This window comes from Carassius carassius, chromosome 4, assembly GCF_963082965.1.
Source record: "Carassius carassius chromosome 4, fCarCar2.1, whole genome shotgun sequence".
NCBI lineage: Eukaryota > Metazoa > Chordata > Actinopteri > Cypriniformes > Cyprinidae > Carassius > Carassius carassius.
In genome coordinates this window covers 33,113,022-33,133,635 of record NC_081758.1, presented here as the reverse complement: position 1 = coordinate 33,133,635, position 20,614 = coordinate 33,113,022, and the positions used below count along the sequence as shown (strand labels likewise).

The 20,614-nt window shown below is 37.5% G+C and overlaps 1 protein-coding gene across 1 annotated transcript; it reads left to right on the top strand.

Moving 5' to 3' along the window:
• Window positions 1–226: 226 nt before the first annotated feature.
• Window positions 227–20,289, top strand: LOC132139860 (melatonin receptor type 1B-like). The gene is made up of 2 exons (XM_059548516.1): window positions 227–796; window positions 19,158–20,289. Exons 1-2 carry the CDS (start codon window positions 601–603, stop codon window positions 20,045–20,047), a joined length of 1,086 nt encoding a protein of 361 aa, XP_059404499.1. The 5' UTR covers window positions 227–600; the 3' UTR covers window positions 20,048–20,289.
• Window positions 20,290–20,614: the final 325 nt, after the last annotated feature.

Here is a 20,614-nt window from a genome sequence, read left to right as displayed (position 1 = left end):
ATTGTATAATATAATTATATATATATTTAATATTCATCATTAAATATACATGTAGCTTATTATAATTATGGATATCACTATCCCCATACCTCCACACACTCAGTTTTAACAGTTCGCAGAGGCTGTGGACTAAATTGAATCCCCAAACTGGTTACGCTAATCGCTGCAAAGAGAGCTCGAGAGGCTCCGGGCGCCGGGGATGCGACGCAGACCTCCGCTGATGTCTGTGCCGTGATGTGTGTGTGGCGTTTGAGCAACAACCCGGAGTGGATGTGAGTCAATGTGATCCGAGGTGACAATCGAGATAACTGTTGGTCTGAAAATGCACCGACTACCAAACATGCATTTAAATTAAATGGAAGCTATTGGGAAATTCGAAGGGATTCTTCTGTGAAAGCTATTGTGCGATGGAAGTTAAATGAAAACCGCTTTTAAACATTGCAGTAGATTTTTAAGTGCTCGGTAAAATTTTACAAGTGGAATGGATTGGTTATATTTTTGGGAAGGTGAATAGCTCTTTGTGCCAACTTTGCATTTTTTCTTAGAAGAGTGGATCAAATAAAAAAACACTTAAATGTGGCGTTACGCTGGTTCCTAAGAATGGCATTAATGAAGGCGAACTTAAGCTGTCTGGATAGTGTATCCTGTGGAAACAACTGCCTCCCTGCCAGGAGCACGTCTCCCGGGGTAGCGGCCACCCTCGCCGGCGTGCTGATCTTCACCACCGTGGCTGATATCGTTGGAAATCTACTGGTCATCCTATCCGTGTACAGGAACAAGAAACTCAGGAATGCAGGTGTGAAAAGACACAGAAACTGTAATGTCAGGCTAATATCATACGTCTTTTGTGTAGCTTTTATAGATGACATTCATGTCTTAGATGAGAAATTAAAGAATTTGCAGAGTAAAATGTATAGCTAAAAAGCATCTAAATTTATTAAAGTTAACGCAGCATTGTATTTTCATGTTAGATGAAGTTGTTCCCAGCTGCTGGTGTCAGTGTGGCATGAACCATTTTTTATTTGATGGTAGAGGTTTCATCATAATACGCAGAATTTCATTCACATTATATAAAAACATCAGCTGCATGCTTTTCTCTCTGTAGGTTTTGATGCACCTTTTGCCCCAGAATTACATAAGAGACACCAGCAAAACATGTCTTTTTTTTGTGCAACAAAACACAAGATGTTGAATGACATAGTAATTTTTCATGTTTCTGATTTGCGAAAAAGTCAGGAAAATGTAACCCAAGGCAGGATCACTACATCAGAAGCACGTCAGCAAACAACTCATTTTACAGGGCTTCATTTTATACCGCAGGCAGTGCGATGAACAAACAATAAGATACATGAGACTGTTATAGGGCTGCAAGAATATAAAACACACACACACACACACACACATTCTTACCACCTCTCACACATGCAGTTATGCTCAAAAATCTATAGTGAAAAATCTTTTGCATTTTTCTAATTTAATAGATTTTTTAGTTGCAAATTATAAAGGATATACCAGCATATTTGAAAATATTCCAGTGAGCATCTTTGCGGCAGTGGTGGAAAATCTGACATTTTGTGTAGTGGAGTTGATACAGTCATTGTCTCAAATTTTATTATTTGACTAGAAATTGTATATACAGGTGCATCTCAATAAATTAGAATGTCGTGGAAAAGTTAATTTATTTCAGTAATTTAACTCAAATTGTGAAACTTATATATAAATAAATTCAATGCACACAGACTGAAGTTGATTTTGGCTCACATTTAACAAAAAACCCACCAATTCACGATCTCAACAAATTAGAATATGGTGACATGCCAATCAGCTAATCAACTCAAAACACCTGCAAAGGTTTCCTGAGCCTTCAAAATGTCAATGTCAATGTCACCTTTATTTATATAGCGCTTTAAACAAAATACATTGCGTCAAAGCTACTGAACAACATTCATTAGGAAAACAGTGTCAATAATGCAAAAATGATAGTTAAAGGCAGTTCATCATTGGATTCAGTTATGTCATCTCTGTTCAATTAAATAGTGTCTGTGCATTTATTTGCAATCAAGTCAACGATATCGCTGTAGATGAAGTGTCCCCAACTAAGCAAGCCAGAGGTGACAGCGGCAAGGAACCGAAACTCCATCGGTGACAGAATGGAGAAAAAAACCTTGGGAGAAACCAGGCTCAGTTGGGGGGCCAGTTCTCCTCTGACCAGACGAAACCAGTAGTTCAATTCCAGGCTGCAGCAAAGTCAGATTGTGCAGAAGAATCATCTGTTTCCTGTGGTCTTGTCCTGGTGCTCCTCTGAGACAAGGTCTTTACAGGGGATCTGTATCTGGGGCTCTAGTTGTCCTGGTCTCCACTGTCTTTCAGGGATGTAGAGGTCCTTTCTAGGTGCTGATCCAGCATCTGGTCTGGATACGTACTGGATCCGGGTGACCGCAGTGACCCTCTGATCTGGACACAGACTGGATCTGGTGGCCACGTTGACCTCGGAACAAGAGAGAAACAGACAAATATTAGCGTAGATGCCATTCTTCTAATGATGTAGCAAGTACATAGGGTGTTATGGGAAGTGTTTCCGGTTCCGGTTTACCTAATTAATGCAGCCTAAAAATCCTTTAACGGATTTGGATAATAAAAGCATATTAGTATGTTATGTGTATGCCAGGTTAAAGAGATGGGTCTTATTCTAGATTTAAACTGCAAGAGTGTGTCTGCCTCCCGAACAATGTTAGGTAGGTTATTCCAGAGTTTGGGCGCCAAATAGGAAAAGGATCTGCCGCCTGCAGTTGATTTTGATATTCTAGGTATTATCAAATTGCCTGAGTTTTGAGAACGTAGCGGACGTAGAGGATTATAATGTAAAAGGAGCTCATTCAAATACTGAGGTGCTAAACCATTCAGGGCTTTATAAGTAATAAGCAATATTTTAAAATCTATGCGATGCTTGATAGGGAGCCAGTGCAGTGTTGACAGGACCGGGCTAATATGGTCATACTTCCTGGTTCTAGTAAGAACTCTTGCTGCTGCATTTTGGACTAGCTGTAGTTTGTTTACTAAGTGTGCAGAACAACCACCCAATAAAGCATTACAATAATCTAACCTTGAGGTCATAAATGCATGGATTAACATTTCTGCATTTGACATTGAGAGCATAGGCCGTAATTTAGATATATTTTTGAGATGGAAAAATGCAGTTTTACAAATGCTAGAAACGTGGCTTTCTAAGGAAAGATTGCGATCAAATAGCACACCTAGGTTCCTAACTGATGACGAAGAATTGACAGAGCAACCACCAAGACTTAGACAGTGTTCTAGTTTATTACAAGCAGACTTTTTAGGTCCTATAACTAACACCTCTGTTTTTTCAGAATTTAGCAGTAAGAAATTACTTGTCATCCAGTTTTTTATATCGACTATGCAATCCATTAGTTTTTCAAATTGGTGAGTTTCACCGGGCTGCGAAGAAATATAGAGCTGAGTATCATCAGCATAACAGTGAAAGCTAACACCATGTTTCCTGATGATATCTCCCAAGGGTAACATATAAAGCGTGAAGAGTAGCGGCCCTAGTACTGAGCCTTGAGGTACTCCATACTGCACTTGTGATCGATAGGATACATCTTCATTCACTGCTACGAACTGATGGCGGTCATATAAGTACGATTTAAACCATGCTAATGCACTTCCACTGATGCCAACAAAGTGTTCAAGTCTATGCAAAAGAATGTTGTGGTCAATTGTGTCAAACGCAGCACTAAGATCCAATAAAACTAATAGAGAGATACACCCACGATCAGATGATAAGAGCAGATCATTTGTAACTCTAAGGAGAGCAGTCTCAGTACTATGATACGGTCTAAATCCTGACTGGAAATCCTCACATATACCATTTTTCTCTAAGAAGGAATATAATTGTGTGGATACCACCTTTTCTAGTATCTTGGACAGAAAAGGGAGATTCGAGATTGGTCTATAATTAACTAGTTCTTTGGGGTCAAGTTGTGGTTTTTTGATGAGAGGCTTAATAACAGCCAGTTTGAAGGTTTTGGGGACATATCCTAATGACAATGAGGAATTAATAATAGTCAGAAGAGGATCTATGACTTCTGGAAGCACCTCTTTTAGGAGCTTAGATGGTATAGGGTCTAACATACATGTTGTTGGTTTAGATGATTTAACAAGTTTATACAATTCTTCCTCTCCTATGGATATCTAAATGATCAGTTTGGTTCACTAAGCTGCACAATCATGGGGAAGACTGCTGATCTGACAGTTTTCCAGATGACAATCATTGACACCCTTCACAAGGAGAGTAAGCCACAAACATTCATTGCCAAAGAAGCTGACTGTTCACAGAGTGCTGTATCCAAGCATGCTAACAGAATGTTGAGTGGAAGGAAAAAGTATGGAAGAAAAAGATGCACAAAAAACAGAGACAACCGCAGCCTTATAAGAATTGTCAAGCAAATTCGATTCAAGAATTTGGGGGAACTTTACAAGGAATGGACTGAGGCTGGGTCAAGGCATCAAGAGCCATCACACACAGACTTGTCAAGGAATTTGTAACTCTTGTTAAGCCACTCCTGAACCACAGACAACGTCAGAGACGCCTTACCTGGTCTAAGGAGAAGAAGAACAGGACTGTTGCCCAGTGGTCCAAAGTCCTCTTTTCAGATGAGAGCAAGTTTTGTATTTCATATGGAAACCAAGGTCCTAGAGTCTGGAGAAAGGGTGGAGAATCTCATAGCCCAAGTTACTTGAAGTCCAATGTTAAGTTTCCACAGTCTGATGATTTGGGGTGCAATGTCATCTGCTGGTGTTGGTCCATTGTGTCCAAACCAAAGTCACTGCACCTGTTTACCAAGAAATTTTGGAGCACTCCGCGCTTCCTTCTGCTGACCAGCTTTTTGAAGATGCTGATTTCATTTTCCAGTAGAATTTGGCACCTGCCCACACTGCCAAAAACAGCAAAAGTTGGTTAAATGACCATGGTGTTGGTGTGCTTGACTGGCCAGAAAACTCACCAGACCTGAACCCCATAGAGAATCTGTGGGGTATTGTCAAGAGTATTGTCAATCACCTCCATGCCACTCCAAATTGATGAAGTAATTAAAGCAAAAGGAGCCCCTGCCAAGTATTGAGTACATGTACAGTAAATGAACATACTTTCCAGAAGGGCAGCAATTCACTAAAAATGTTTTTTTTTAATTGGTCTTATGAAGTTCCGTATTTTCCGGACTATAAGTCGAACTTTTTTTCATAGTTTTGCTGGTCCTGCGACTTATAGTCAGGTTCGACTTATTTATCAAAATTAATTTGACATGAACCAAGAGAAATGAACTAAGAGAAATGACCCAAGAGAAAATATTACCGTCTACAGCCGCGAGAGGGCGCTCTATGCTGCTCAGTGCTGCTGTAGCCTACACTAAGCAGCATAGAGGGCCCTCTCGCAGCTATAGACGGTAATATTTTCTCTTGGTTCTTGGTTCTAAATAAATGCGACTTACCCCTGTTACACACCGCAAGCGTGAGCGGTGCGCGAGCAGCGCGTATTTTTTCGCCGTCCATGTTAATTAATGAGTGCATTCACACCGGGACCAGGAGCAGCGCGTGAGCGTCAAGCACAAAACTTGTTCAAAATGCACAGAATAAGCATGTCAAGAGTTTTAACAACAACGACAATGTCTAGTGTTTTAACAATTATGCCAGAAAAGAAAATTAAGTATAACAAATATGTATTTACCCATTTAAACTTTTTAATTAATCGTTTTGGGTGAAAGTATGGTGTATTGTTATAAAAACAAATGTTGAAAGAATTATACACATTGTTTATAATGGTTATATTTTCTGCCGAACACGCTTTGCAGCCGCTGCTCTGACGCTGTACTTATACGCTTCTAGTGTGAATACTCGCAAGAGTCTGCTGCTGCAGTGACGGTGTAGTTGCGCGGACGCGCTGCTCGCGCACCGCTCACGCTTGCGGTGTGAAACAGGGGTTATAGTCCAGTGCGACTTATATATGTTTTTTTCCTCATCATGGCATATTTTTGGACAGATGCGACTTATACTCAGGTGTGACTTATAGTCTGAAAAATACGGTATTCTAATTTGTTGAGATAGTGAATTGGTGGGTTTTTGTTAAATGTGTGCCAAAATCATCAGAATTAAAAGAACCAGACTTAAACTACTTCAGTTTGAGTGCACTGAAGTTAATTAATACACGAGTTTCACAATTTGAGTTTAATTACTGAAATAAAGGAACTTTTCCATGACATTCTAATTTATTGAGATACACCTGTAATCTTTCTTATTAAATTTTACAACTTTTTTTGCCAATTAGATTTTGTCAGTTAGATTTTGCATCCTAAACTGTTAGTGTCTTCTCAGACTTTCTGACCTTTGTACATCTGTTAAAGGATCTGTTGCTTGCTACATTGTCTGCTTTCTTTCTTTTATTGCATGTAATCTTATACAGGTGAGAGCAAGAGAGCAGAGCTCTTCCTGCAAGGGGTAGATATCTCTATCAATTTCACTGCTATACAAGTTCATTGTTACTTCACATGATTAGGCTGTAGTAGGTGAGAACGACCATGATCTGAACCATGACCATGACCATGAAAAACACAGTATTTTTCACACAATTCACCTATCTGTATACCTCTGTTTTCACTGTCATAAAAACGGGCTGATGACTTCCTTGCTCTATGAAGTCCCTCCTTCAGAAATACGTAACGAGTTCTGATTGTGCCAGCGGTTCCTGTGTTGTGATTCGACACCAGCTTAGAGCACGCCTCCCTCCTGGAAACGCGATTGGGCTAGTTTTGAGAAGCAAGTGGGCAGGATTTGTTTTGAAAACCTAGCAATCCTGATCTGAACCACAGACAGTAAAAGAACGCATGTGCTGGAGATGTACTTATAATCACAGGAGCGTTTTTACTGACGAGATGCGCATGAAAATCGCATTCGATTTTTTTGGACAGCCCTAACATCTAGTTAACAAAGCTAAACAGCGTAGCCCTTTGTGTAATAAGTTACAGAAACTGTTAAACGCACCAACTTAAATAATAAACAAGACCACGCCCCCCTTTTTGTGTATTCATGTGGGCGGAGGTTAGTCAAAAAACTGTTTTAGTGATGTCATTACTACAGGAACTAGAGGAATGTAGTCCAAATGGGTCGTTTTTTGTAGGCGAATTCTGTTAAATAAAATATCTCGCTTGGCATTGAACTTTGAGCTTTAGAATTTTACAGATATTATTTATACTCTAACAACATTACACACTAACTAAAGTTTAAAACATGGGCTCACGAAGAACGGGGCCTTTAACATCCATGTAAACTTCCCATTGCCTACAAATTTGTAGTGGAAAAGAGTTCTTCACACTAAGAAAAAATTATTTGAATTATTAACCCAAAGGTTCTTTGAGGAACCAAGAATGTTTCTTATGTTGTGTCACTCGGAAAACCCTCTTTTGGAACTTTTATTTTGAAGAGTACAGTGTGCTGTTTACATGTGTTTAAAGTCCTCTGGGAGAAGAGAATTTCTCATGATTTGAAAACAGTGGTTAATTGTCCATATTGGGCTCCCCAGAAAGGGAATTATGAAAAACGCATCAATCATAATGAAAAAAAAATTGCTTCAGTGTGGGCAGTGTTGTTCTCTTTGCATGTTCCTGTCATCAGACCGTTTTGATCTCTGTAGCTGCTTTGGCAGTGTGTTGAAATGTCGCTGCTTCAGATCATGCGGTGTTTTCCCAGAGTGCCCTGAGCCATGAGCTACTTGAGTAGATGTGCAACCCTGTATGTTTGCAAAAAGAATGAAGATCCAGCATTACCCAGAGACATCCATGTCCTGACAGCGATGGACAAACACCAGACACTAAGCTTCAAAGATACACACATACACATACATGATCAGTGTAAGGATGTGTCAGTAAGGCTGTTATATATTTATTTATTCATTGGTTTACTTAGATAGGAACGGAACAAAAATTATGATTTCAGCCAGAAGAAGCTGAAAAATATGCATTATAGAGAGTATAGCATATGCTAATTTGCGTCTAGAGTCCCTATAAAGGCTATTCTCAAAAAAATAAAAATAATAAATACTAAATAAAAAATATAAAATATTAATAATAATAACAATAATAATAAATTGATTACCGGTTTTAGGGGTACTCTCAACACTGGAAAAAAATCATTATAATTTGTTAAACATGCGTACAGCTCTGATTTATTTTAAAACAGCACTTAACCATCATTGCAAAACGCTGTTCTGCTTTTAATTTTAGTTGGTAACATTGAGTTGGGAGCTCTTTACAGAAAAAGCTCTTTGTCCTTGTGAAGTTCTGCGATGATCACAATAGGGATCAATATAGGGATAATTTAGAATGTTCGATTCTGGAGAACTCTGTAACAACCTGTGCATGATGGAGAGAATGCTGTAGAAAACAGAGGCACACGATCTGCTTGTGCAGTTTTGGTGCTTGCTTTCTTTGTTTCTATTTATGGGCTTTAATGCCTTTGAACACAAGACAAGTGGAGAAAGGCAGGAAACCATTGGGGACAGAGACAGCGGGATCAGGACATGACACATGCTGTTTATGTGTTGTGGGCATGTGCCTTGCTCAATGTACGATACGAGAAACATTTGAACAGGACAGATCTCTTGTGTTCAAGAATAAAGTGGCACAGACAAATAATAATTTTGTTGCAACTTTATTATGTAACTGAATGCACTGGGGGAAAATGCAGTTCATTTAACCATAAAATAATTAATGGTAATGGTAATTGGCAAAAAATACATTAAAGTATTCAAAAAATAAAAAAATAGAATAAACAAATAAAAAAATTAGTTAATTTAACCATAACTTCATATCACAGTATTCTATAAATAATTTTTGATCCAAAAAAAAAAAAACATGTAATATTTATTTATTTATTATTTTTAAATATCATACATAAATGTCTGTCACAATGATAAAATGTTTTCATCATTATGTCAAAATGCTGGCTATGGGCTTAGGTGAAGCATTTAAACTGGACAGATCTCTTGTGTTTAAGGACAAAGTGGCCACACAGATAATAATTTTGTTGCAAATTCATTATTTATCCTTGAGTTATTTCTATATTATAGTCAATATATGAACTTGTACTTACTGCAGTAATAAGTAAAATAAGCCTTTAAATACAGCCTTGCAAAAACTGCACTAATATGTTAAGATATATGAATAAGAATCTTAGCATGAGGACACTGAAAACTCTCTTTTCTTTTTGGTTTACTCTCAGCTTAGCCTATTTCTGCAGCCGTCAAGTTTGGTTATGGGGCTGTGCAGGTTCTGGCAGTCTGAATTGGGTTTAATCAATACTCCCTTACTCCCTTCTTTTGGCCCATCTTTAGACTAGAGTGCTGATTGATAGCTTTTTAATGTCCAGCATCAGTTGGTGTTCCCAGAAACTGTTCAGAAGCAAGCATCCCAAAAATCATCTAAAACCCACTGTAAAACCAGCATATGTATTTACAAAAGTTCCTTACATCTCAACATTTTTAAATTGGTAAATTTTTTACTGTTTTTGGGGGAAAAAAAACATTCTTATGCTCACCAAGGCTGCATTTATTTGAACAAAAATACAGTAAAAAGTAGCAATGTTAAAGTCTTTACTGTCATGTTGATCAATTGAATGCATCACTGATGAAAACAAATACTGACCTCAAAGTTTCAAATACACTTCTGCTGGTCTGATGGGATGGCCTTTACATTTTCACTTTTTGAACATTTTCACTTTTGCATTACGGTGTCTCCATTAGTAGCACCAGCACACTGCAGTTCATCCATTATGCCTCACCTGATATAGCAGTAGTGCTTGTCTTGGCATTGGCACACACTCAGGTCTGCTGATGAGCAGATGGCTTTCAGAGGAGAGGCAATGAAAACTACTCTCAGTGTAGTAATACTCACAGATGGTGAGTAAAAACGACATGACAGTATATATACTCTACTCTTGCTAAGGCAAGCGTACTATTGCTTATAAGTTATACGTATTCGAACAACCCTTAACTTCAGTCAAGGGCAGCCAATTGTACTCCTAAAGGGCTGCAGACTTCAGGTCCAACCTGCACCATCACACCTGTCTGTAATTTAAGTGCTGCTGAACATGAGTGGCTGGTGCAGGTGTGTCATTTTACTATAAACACCGTGGCAGCTTCATAGCAGCATTATGACAGCCACCACAACCCCTTGGCATCCTGGCAGCAACTTTTGCACTTCTGCAGAAAATGTGAAAAATAGTTACGATTTTGAGTTTGATATGCATCATAAATTCTATTAATGGCACCTCAGTCTATGACAACACACACTCAGTCAATGAGAATGTGTGGTCCCACTGCACCATTCCCTCACATAATATGCACAAACACACACAAATCTAGCGTCAGCATTATTGAATGTGTCTCCAGTTCACACTGAGGCATGTTAATGCTCTTATATGGTCATTTCTGTCCTGAATGGGTTTGAATTAGACTGGACTGGAATTAGATGAGAAAGGGTTGAGATGGACCGTTACAGTGATTGTGAAAGTCTTTGATGGCAATGATCATGTTTTCTTGCTTGAGCTGCAGCCAACAGTCTGACTGCTGCACTTGACAACTGGACACTCTCCCTGTCGGACAAGTTCAGCAGCAGTAGAATATCTCACCACAGCAAAACTGCAATAATAGAAGAAAAATGGTCATTTGCATAAAAAGTGAAGTGACATTCAGCCAAGTATGGTGACCCATACTCAGAATTTGTGCTCTGCATTTAACCCATCCGAAATGCACACACACAGAGCAGTGAACACACACACACACTGTGAGCACACACCCGGAGCAGTGGGCAGCCATTTATGCTGCGGCGCCCGGGGAGCAGTCGGGGGTTCGATGCCTTGCTCAAGGGCACCTAAGTCATGGTATTGAAGGTGGAGAGAGAACTGTACATGCACTCCCCCCACCCACAATTCCTGCCAGCCCGGGACTCGAACTCACAACCTTTCAATTGGGAGTCCGACTCTCTAACCATTAGGCCACGACTTCCCCCTGCGATATGAACATCTTCATATCGCAGTATGAAGATGTTTTTAGCTGGAGTGGGTTTGATCTGTCTGTTAGCAGAGCTCTTGAGAGGACGGTTGGCTGTTTTATATGACTGGCTCGTGTACAGGAATAATTCAGCATTAAGTACTTATGGAAATGAAGGGGGAAATACTCCCATTCTTTCTTTTTCATGCATACGCATAAACAGTCCCACACACACTGCTTTAAAATGTGGATACATACAAAGGCCTCTAACAACCTCTTAACTGGTTTTTGTGGGAGTGATAATAAAAACTATGTAGACAGAAAAAAAAAAAAAAAATAATAATAATAATAAAAATACAAAAACAAAACTTTAAATAACATTAAAACTGAATAAAAGTGAAAATGGAATTATATTAATAAAAACTATAAAAATATCTCAATGATACTAAAATAATACTTATAAAGAAACTAATTATGTAGTAGTGTTACCCTTTGGAAAGTAACATGCTTTTACATTATCCTCTCTGTTTATCTGTTCTATGTTTCTCTTGCTATCTACATTTTATTGTACTAAAGCATTATTTTCATTAATAAATTTTTTTCTTCAAAGATAAACATGACACACTCATGATCTAAAATACTGATCATGCTCACGCAACTCCTACAATTCTTACACAGCTTAAATATTCTTCCCATTTCATATATTTTAAATAAATATAATTTTAAACAGAATTTTTGATTAAAATAATTAGCAATTTATTTAAATTCGAATGGATTTATTTAAAAATATTTGTATTTTTAAAAAAAGAAAGAAATCCAATTGTTATAGTGTAACACACTTTAATCGCTACTTAAAAAGAGATTGCTATATTGATTGCTGTATTATCCTGTGTTGCGTTAACCGTCACTTGTCCTTCACGTCTTTTCCTCTCGCTCTCTCTTTCTCTCCCAGTGCTTCCGCTCAGATGTTTTATTATGCTACTGGGATGTAGAAGGGAACATAGGTCTGTGTGTTTACATACCCAAAGTGCTTGTGAAAGGTGCTGGGGTTATATGTACGTGTGTTTTCAGAGCAGTGTTGGTGGTGATATCTTACCGCTATCTCATGAATTTTATAATCCAATAATTCAACAGGTGATGGATGACAAATTTTAATGGTCCACACGTACTGTATATTCCTGGACATCAGTGTGAGAAATAAAGATGAGGTTTGCAGAGTTATAAGAGACTGTATGATCTGTGTATTAAAATAAGCTGGTAAATGCATTTTAATATCAGCTAATTCCAACAAAGACGAGCAGAGCCAGACTATCCATTAAATACATTAAATACATTTATGACAGCACAGACAGTGCAGCCAGATCAGCCTCACAGCTACTGATAACCTCAAATTCACTCACCTCAAATTCACTCACAGAGGTACTGGTGGAAAAGAACAGGTAATTGCATTTTAATTGTCTCCTCTGAAACTCAGCTGCTAACTGCAGATTTCCTCTTTTTCCCCACGCAGACAGATTTATTAAAAGTTCAAATCCAATCTTTTAGCTTTCTGAATGCTACATCTCTCTAAGAAAAAATCATTAACTATCAAACCACACTTACATATGTAGTGTGTGCTTCCTATTGCTTTATTTAAAGGAAATATACGCTATGATATGCAATATATTATAATACTATATATATATATATATATATTTTTTTTTTTTTTTTTTTTTTTTTTGGGAGACTATTCAATAAAGGGTATATTTACTTTTAGAAGGATATTATAAATAACAAATATTTTGCATAATTTTAAGAATTATATGAACTTAAGTACAGGTGTTTTATATAAATAAACTAATAGGAAGCGTGTGTAATTGTGCATGCGTGTCTGTGTGGTGAGGTTGCATAAGCATAAACATTCAGCCTTCCTTCAGTCCATCATGCACCTCAGGTACTGATGAATATTTTCTAGAAGAGATCACAATGATATTATAGTATGATTTTTATGAATTTCCATTTGTTGTAGACTGTTAGTTTATGGCATATTTTCTTAACTTACAGATTGCTGTCGACTTACAGTACATCAAAACTCTAAATGCAAGGTGTCCTTTGCATTTAACTCTCTCAATATAAATCATTTTGAAAACATTGGAAGTAAAATAATCAGATATAACATTTCATTATAATGTGAGTTAATGGAGCCATGAGTTGCAACAAAGATGTGAAATCTATTCTGATCTTCCCTGGCAGTGGAAGAAGACTGCACTGTATGCATTTCTGAATCCCAAACGTCTAGATGGAACTCAGAACATGCTGACACCTCAAAACAAGCTTTCCTCCAACTAGATTTTAGTTTCTCTGTTGCTGTTTGCAACAGAGTGAATATTGAGAATGAATTTGTATATTTTTGACAAGACGCTTGCCTGGAAAAAACCTTTTATGTGCATCCATCTTCAGGTTTCCTCTCCAGATTCATCCTTGTTTACTCTTTGCCAAGGACTTTTTTCTCCAGTTTTGTGCTACAGAATCTCAGAGCTGCTGAGTTTTCACGCTCAGCGTTGTGACTGCTTATAAAATCATCTCATCGCTTGTTGTTAGATGACAATATTGTATCCATCTGGAGGAAAAACATGAAGCTGCATATCTGCTGCATATGTTTCAATGAATTCTTCCTCAGTCTTATCATTTGGCCACAGGGTAAATGTTAAAGTAGATGGTTGGGAGGTGTTCATTTGATCTTGTTTCTGTAGGCGGCAAAGCTACATTATTTTGCGGTTCTTTAACATTGGCCTATAGTGTTTTCCAAACTCTGTACCCTCTTTATCAACACCAAAATAAAATGTATAGAATGCTTTAATTTGCAATACACTGTATATCATTTAGTATTTTAATTCATTGAGTAAAGAGAATAGCACATTTTAAAGTTAAAACATTTATTTGAAATAACATAGTAAAGACACCATAACTTTGTCCTATGTCTTAATTTAGTTAAATGCACTTATTTCACAGCTCTCTGTAATGCTTGATTATAATTGGTCCATCACAACATTCATCATTCATATTTCCTTTGTCATTTGGTGAGTGTCCATTCTGCATCAGGCTTTACTTTTAGATAGTGACCAGCTGTCTGTACACTAAACCCATATTTGTAAATGTTATTCACACAAATTAACATTATACACTACATAGAGAGAATGAATAAATGTGTTGTCTGTTCTCTAATATTATTAATTTATAATTTCTGTTTACAATATAATTTACTTTTTTTTTCATTTAGAATAAAGAATGATTTAATGCTTTTATCCAAAGCAGCTTACAAATTAGAAAAACAAGCAATTCATCTTAAGGAGGAAATTACATGAGAAGTGCCATCAATATGCAAAATAATGTCTAGGGTTTAACAAAGCAAAATTATAGGCTGAATTCAGAATAGCATACTTTTTCTGACAAATACCCTGAAGATATGAAATATTAGAGTAGCCTATGCTTTTTCAAATTAATTTTTGCAGTAAATTACAATTTGCATCTTGCATGTCTTAACTAGCAAGGTATTATATTTTGATGAAATATGACAAACACACTGCACTGATAAATCATGCAGAGTAACAATATATTAAAGGGATAGTTCACCCCAAAATTAAAATGTGACGTTTATCTGCTTACCCCCAGGGCATCCAAGATGCAGGTGACTTTGTTTCTTTAGTAGAAAAAACAGAGATTTTTAACTGAAACCGTTGCAGTCTATGAGTCTTATCATTTCAGTGGATGGCAATCACGGCTTTGAGAGTCGTAAAACGCAAACAAAACCAAATTAAACCCTGTGGCTCATGATGATACATTGATGTGACTTTTAAGTGCATTAGCGCCACCTATCTCTCAAATGGACCATTGACACTCCCAATTGAGATTGTAGATAGAGGGCCCTATTTTAACGATCTAAGCGCATGGTCTAAAGTGCATGGCGCACTCAGGGCATGTCCCAATCCACTTTTGCTAGTTTAAGACAGGAAAACGGTTGGCGCCCCTGGGCGCATGGTCTAAATTGGTAGTCCCTGAGGTAAAATCAGTAAATAAGGTCCATTTGTTTTATGTTCTCCCACGGATCTTCCATGTGACTCACACATGCTGATTCTAAATCCATGATTCAGGGTTGTAGAACATATGTTCTTGTGTAGAGTTTGCCATGAGAAATTGTAAGGAATAATCATGTGGATGTATAGTGGTCCTCAGGCAGTCTTTCCTACCCAGGAGCTGTCCTGATCTGAGCCGCAGACAAAATAAATCTGTTTTCTTTTTCCTGCTCTCCCACTTTCTCTCCCAGACATGATATATGAGCCTCTGTAAAATAAGTCTTTATGTCCCTCAAGTCTTTATGTCTTTATGTTCCTTAAGCTTGATGAGGAATAAAAAACAAGAGCAGACTCATCTGCATTCAAGCTGGAAGACAGTGATAAAGGAAAGGTTCAGTATTCGCACCTTATCTCTCATAATTGTGGTGTTATTATATGTTGAAGTAAGACACTGTAAAAAAAAAAATTCTTTATTTAAATGAAAATTTGCAACTTTCCTGTCTTAACTCCAAAAATTAAAATTAAATTAAATTAAAAAAGAGATTCTTTTTTTAATAGCTTTTTTAGTTTTTATCCGAAATACTTTTCAGCTGAGAAATTATGTCTTTGTCTGATGCCAACAGCACTGATTCTCCATATAAATGTCATTGTAAATGTCAGTGTGAAGGACCCACAGTGACCTGTGTGCAATTCCCTGACCATTTTGACTGTTGCCAGAGGATCCATTTCCAGTGACTGTTTGAAAAAAGTCAAAAAATGCTTTTTCGAGCCTGAGGTCTGATTTGAGCTTAGATTAAGGATTCTGCTCTGATCTCAGTAATGAGCTACAGAGAATCAGATCACTGAGGCATTCGAGTGCACCACTGAAAAAGAGTTTCAGCTGAATAGATATGGCAACCTTGGATTGAACCTTGAAAAGTATTTTATGGGCAAGTAGGTTTGTATTTACATTATATTTGTTACAAACATTATATTTTAAAGACATCATATTAAGAGTAAATAAACTGTAAATTATGAGATCTCTGGTTTTACCTCTAGATTAGATAACTTTTTTAGGTTACAAAAAATTTTTTACAGTGTATTTTCTAACATGGTGCGTTTTTCCATGTCAAAGCTTATGATAATTATTCAGGCATTCAGAATATTGATATAAACAATTTGACAATTGATACAATGCTCAATCATCACAACAACATTTGTATAAGAAGTACAGATATTTCAAGGTTATAATTTCTGCATACACTTTTCATGTCAGCACAGAGAGCATGTCCAGTGTGTGATGCTTCGGGTTACTGGACTCGTGCTAGACTCATGGCGGGAGATGGTGAGTTAGTTAAAGCACACTTCCTGTCAGTTGTGGCTTTGGGTTGACAAATGTTTGGCAGGCTGAGACTCTAGTCAAAATGTCACTGTAGATTTAAAGGAAAATGCTCTGATAAATAATTTCTGATGCTAAAGGAGACACTATGAGAAAGGTGCAGATTTAAGGCTGTCTAACATCTGATTTTGTGTTCGTCTGCAATTGTGCTTACCAGGCTGATGCAATCTGAAACTAAATATTGTTTCTCTCCTTATGACAATCTGCTCTTTGGAACAGGCCATGAAATTGTTCTTCAACCTCAAGTAGAAAATGACCCTATAATAAGCAGAACTGGGTTCTTCTAGTTCCACTGTCTCTCAAAGATGTAGGCCAAATGGGAATAGAGGCTGTTTTACTCCAGCTTTATTAGGGGACAGGATCCCAAAGATGTAAAAACAGGCATTTTGTTTTATTAGTGAGTATGTTTTTAACCCCACCCTCAGAAAAAAGGTAGAAAAGCACTGGGGAGGTACTATGTACATTTAGGGTACATAGAGGTAAGTAAGGTACAAATATGTAACTTTTATCTTTTGTACCTTGACAGCTTTGTACGTTTTGTTCTGACAGAGTATATAAAGTGACCCAGTCTGAACATTTTATAATACTTCACATGAGTGGAAGCCATAGGTGATGTCAGGTGTAACATGCACAAAAGGCAGCAGCTCTGATGCAATTTGAAAGTCTGTTTGAATCTGTTTTACTCATTAATGCGACCTTCATGAGTTGGCAAGCATGTTTAGTTTTCCTGACATGTAATCTTTTCGGCTTCATTGGTATGAAATGGAGGTGGAGTGTGATGAAGGGAAACAGTCAATGAGAGTTCATGAATGGAAAATTGCCAGCAGAACAAGTGTGCCCTGATCAGAGTTGCACAGAGCCAAAGAATAATTGAAACTGCAGAAATGAGCTGCATTTGAATTCAGAGGAAGATTTGTAAATGGGTTTACGGGGGCAGCTCAATCAGAAATGCATTTTTGCACTGATACAATGAGGTCATTTTTAGAGAAGATGTATTTGTCTGACTGTTTTGTTTTTGAGATGGAACATGAGGCTGAATTACTTAGCTTTTAAAGGCAGCCAGACGGGGTCTGGGACTGGGAGTTTTTTTCTTTTTTTTTCTTATCTTTTAGAGTGTTGTGGACACTGTGAGGAGACTTAATATTAGTCTGCAGGGATAATAGTTCTTACAGCGCCTCCGTAATCGAGTTATAAATTACATACTTGTGTCTGTATTTCTATCAGACCACAAACAGTCCCGACCCAGACTCTCTGTCTTACCTTCACACATACACTCTTTTAAAGGACACTTATACTCTGTCTGAGAGATGCACTATGCTGATATTACAAAAAAGAAATATCTGTGAAAGATACTTTACTACTTATACTTCCCTTTCATTCAAATATCCTTTTCTGTCTCTGTTTCAGTTTACTTTGATTTATAGTATATTTGTAGTGCCAAATCTTTTGTTGCTTAGCTTTTAATTATAGAATTAAAATGTACAATAAAATATATTAAATTAAATATACATTTTTAATTTCATTTTATTTATTTTACATTTTAGTTCTTATATTCTCAAATGCAAAATAAAATAAGGATTAATAAGGAAGTAATAAATAAAGTAAAAGTACAATAATACAATAATAATAATAATAACAATAAAAACAAAGTTACAGAAAAAAGGGAGGGGAAAAAGAGCAATAGTCAAAGTAAATGTTTAGACATGGTTACTCACTGTCCCTCATATGGTAACAGGCAAAGGCATCCTGTGCACAGCAGTCCTTGTGGTCCCCTGAAGGGCCGTTCACACTGACAGTGATTTGTAGTGACAAAGCAACTGGAAGTCATTCATTTTCAATGAGAGTTGGTGATTTGAGGCGACATGAGCAACAGAGACCGTTGGCGATGCAACAGAGTTGAGCAGAGTTTAACTCTACACAAATGTACAATGACATAATCTGACTATGAGATAATATGACAATGAGAGTGCAGAGAGTGGAGCCAGTATGATACACCACATGATACATTTTGGATACAGGCGAGGGGATTATGTGAATTAAAGGGATAGTTCTCCCAAGAATGAAAATTCTTATAAATTGTTCACCCCCATGGTGCACCAAACCTGTATGACTTTCTTTGTTCTGTGGACCACAAAAAGATGTTGTTTTAAAAAGGGTCTCAGGGTCCAATTTATTTTTCTTAGCTGTTGTATTTGGGTTAGCCAGTAATCATCTGTACTTGTAACATAGTTTCATATAGTTTATAGTTTCTCTCTTCTGTGAAACACATATGAAGCTAATTTGGAAAATAAATTATTTTCAAAATATCTTTTTTTTTTTTATTGTGAGTAAATAATAACAGAATGTTCCTTTTGGGTGAACTATGTGCTCAGCACTTATGTATAATTGTAATATGGTTTATAGATGGAACACAAAGGAAGAATTTGGAAAAACAAATGTCTCAATGTTTAAGACTTTCAAATGGTCTTCTTTTTTTCCAAGCTTGAGTAAATGATGACAGAATTTTCATTTGAGTGAATTTTATTTTACTTTGCTGTTCGCAGTTATCATGTGCAATTGCAATATGGTAAAATGTAATTATAAACTTCAATTATTTGTCTAAATATTTAAGTATGTAAATATTCAAATATGATACAATTATGTCACTCAATTTCTCTTTCTTTGATAGGTAACCTCTTTGTGGTCAGTCTTTCTGTCGCTGACTTGGTGGTGGCACTGTACCCCTACCCCTTGGCTTTGTTCGCTATCTTCCATAATGGCTGGACAATGGGTTCCCTGCACTGCCAGCTGAGTGGGTTTTTTATGGGACTGAGTGTGATCGGCTCGGTTTTCAACATCACGGCAATCGCCATCAACCGTTACTGCTACATCTGCCACAGTTTCCGCTACGACCGGCTGTATTCTCGTCGAAACACCTGTCTGTACCTGCTGCTCACCTGGATGCTAACTGCTCTGGCCACCGTGCCCAACTTCCTTGTTGGTTCCCTAAAATACGACCCACGTGTCTTCTCCTGCACATTCACCCAGACAGCAAGCTCTTCTTACACTGTCTGTGTTGTTCTGATTCACTTCCTTGTTCCTCTGGGTGTGGTTTCTTTCTGCTACTTGCGCATATGGACGTTGGTGATTAGGGTCAAAAGTCGTGTCCGCCCCAATCCAAAAGTCAGAGCGACCGACCTGAGGAATTTCTTGACGATGTTTGTGGTGTTTGTGCTGTTCGCCGTGTGCTGGGCACCCCTGAACTTCATTGGGCTCGCCGTGGCGGTTAACCCAGCAAGAGTGGCACCGAATGTCCCAGAGTGGCTGTTTGTTACCAGCTACTTCATGGCTTATTTCAACAGCTGTCTGAATGCTGTTGTCTATGGGTTGCTTAACCAGAACTTCAGGCAAGAGTACAAACAGATTCTCCATGCTCTCTGCACCCCAAGAGCACTGTTCACTGAAAGTTCCAGGTACAACACTGAAGCCATAAAGAGCAAACATTCACCGGCAGGAACCAATAACAATGTGAAAGAGACCAATATGTACAAGGGTGGAGTAACACACACTCTTTTATAGTAGATCACCCACCATTTAACTAACAACCACAATGTTAGAGTACAATGGAGTTAAAGGCACACCAGGGTAAAATGCGCATTTTGTTTTATTTTTCAAGATCACCGCAGCACTTTTATAAACATCCATGGTTCACTATGCTCCAGGAAATTTGACTGATCCTTGACTCAGCAGATAAAGTAAATTTTGCACTACACTGACCTAACATATATGTGTGTGTGTGTGTGTGTGTGTGTGTGTGTGTGTGTGTGTGTGTGTGTGTGTGTGTGTCTTAAGTTGCTGGTATATATTTTTAGCAATAGCCAGAAAAACATTGTACGGGTCAAAATTATCGATTTTTATTATATGCCAAAAATGATCAGGATAATTATTAGTAAAGATCATGTTCCATGAAGATATTTTGTAAATTTCCTACCATAAATATATCAAAACCTTATTTTTTGATGAGTAATATGCATTGCTAAGAACTTCATTTGGACAACTTCAAAGGTGATTTTCTCAGTATTTAGATTTTTTCGCACCCTCAGATTCAAGATCTTCAACAATTGTTGTATCTTGGCCAAATATTGT

What these genes read in the sequence shown, in the direction of transcription:
- LOC132139860 (XM_059548516.1), top strand. Translation starts at nt 601, where the DNA reads ATGGCATTAATGAAGGCGAACTTAAGCTGTCTGGATAGTGTATCCTGT. An exon ending in CAAGAAACTCAGGAATGCAG is followed by an intron (nt 797 to 19,157) that starts GTGTGAAAAGAC and finishes TTTCTTTGATAG; the next exon opens with GTAACCTCTTTGTGGTCAGT.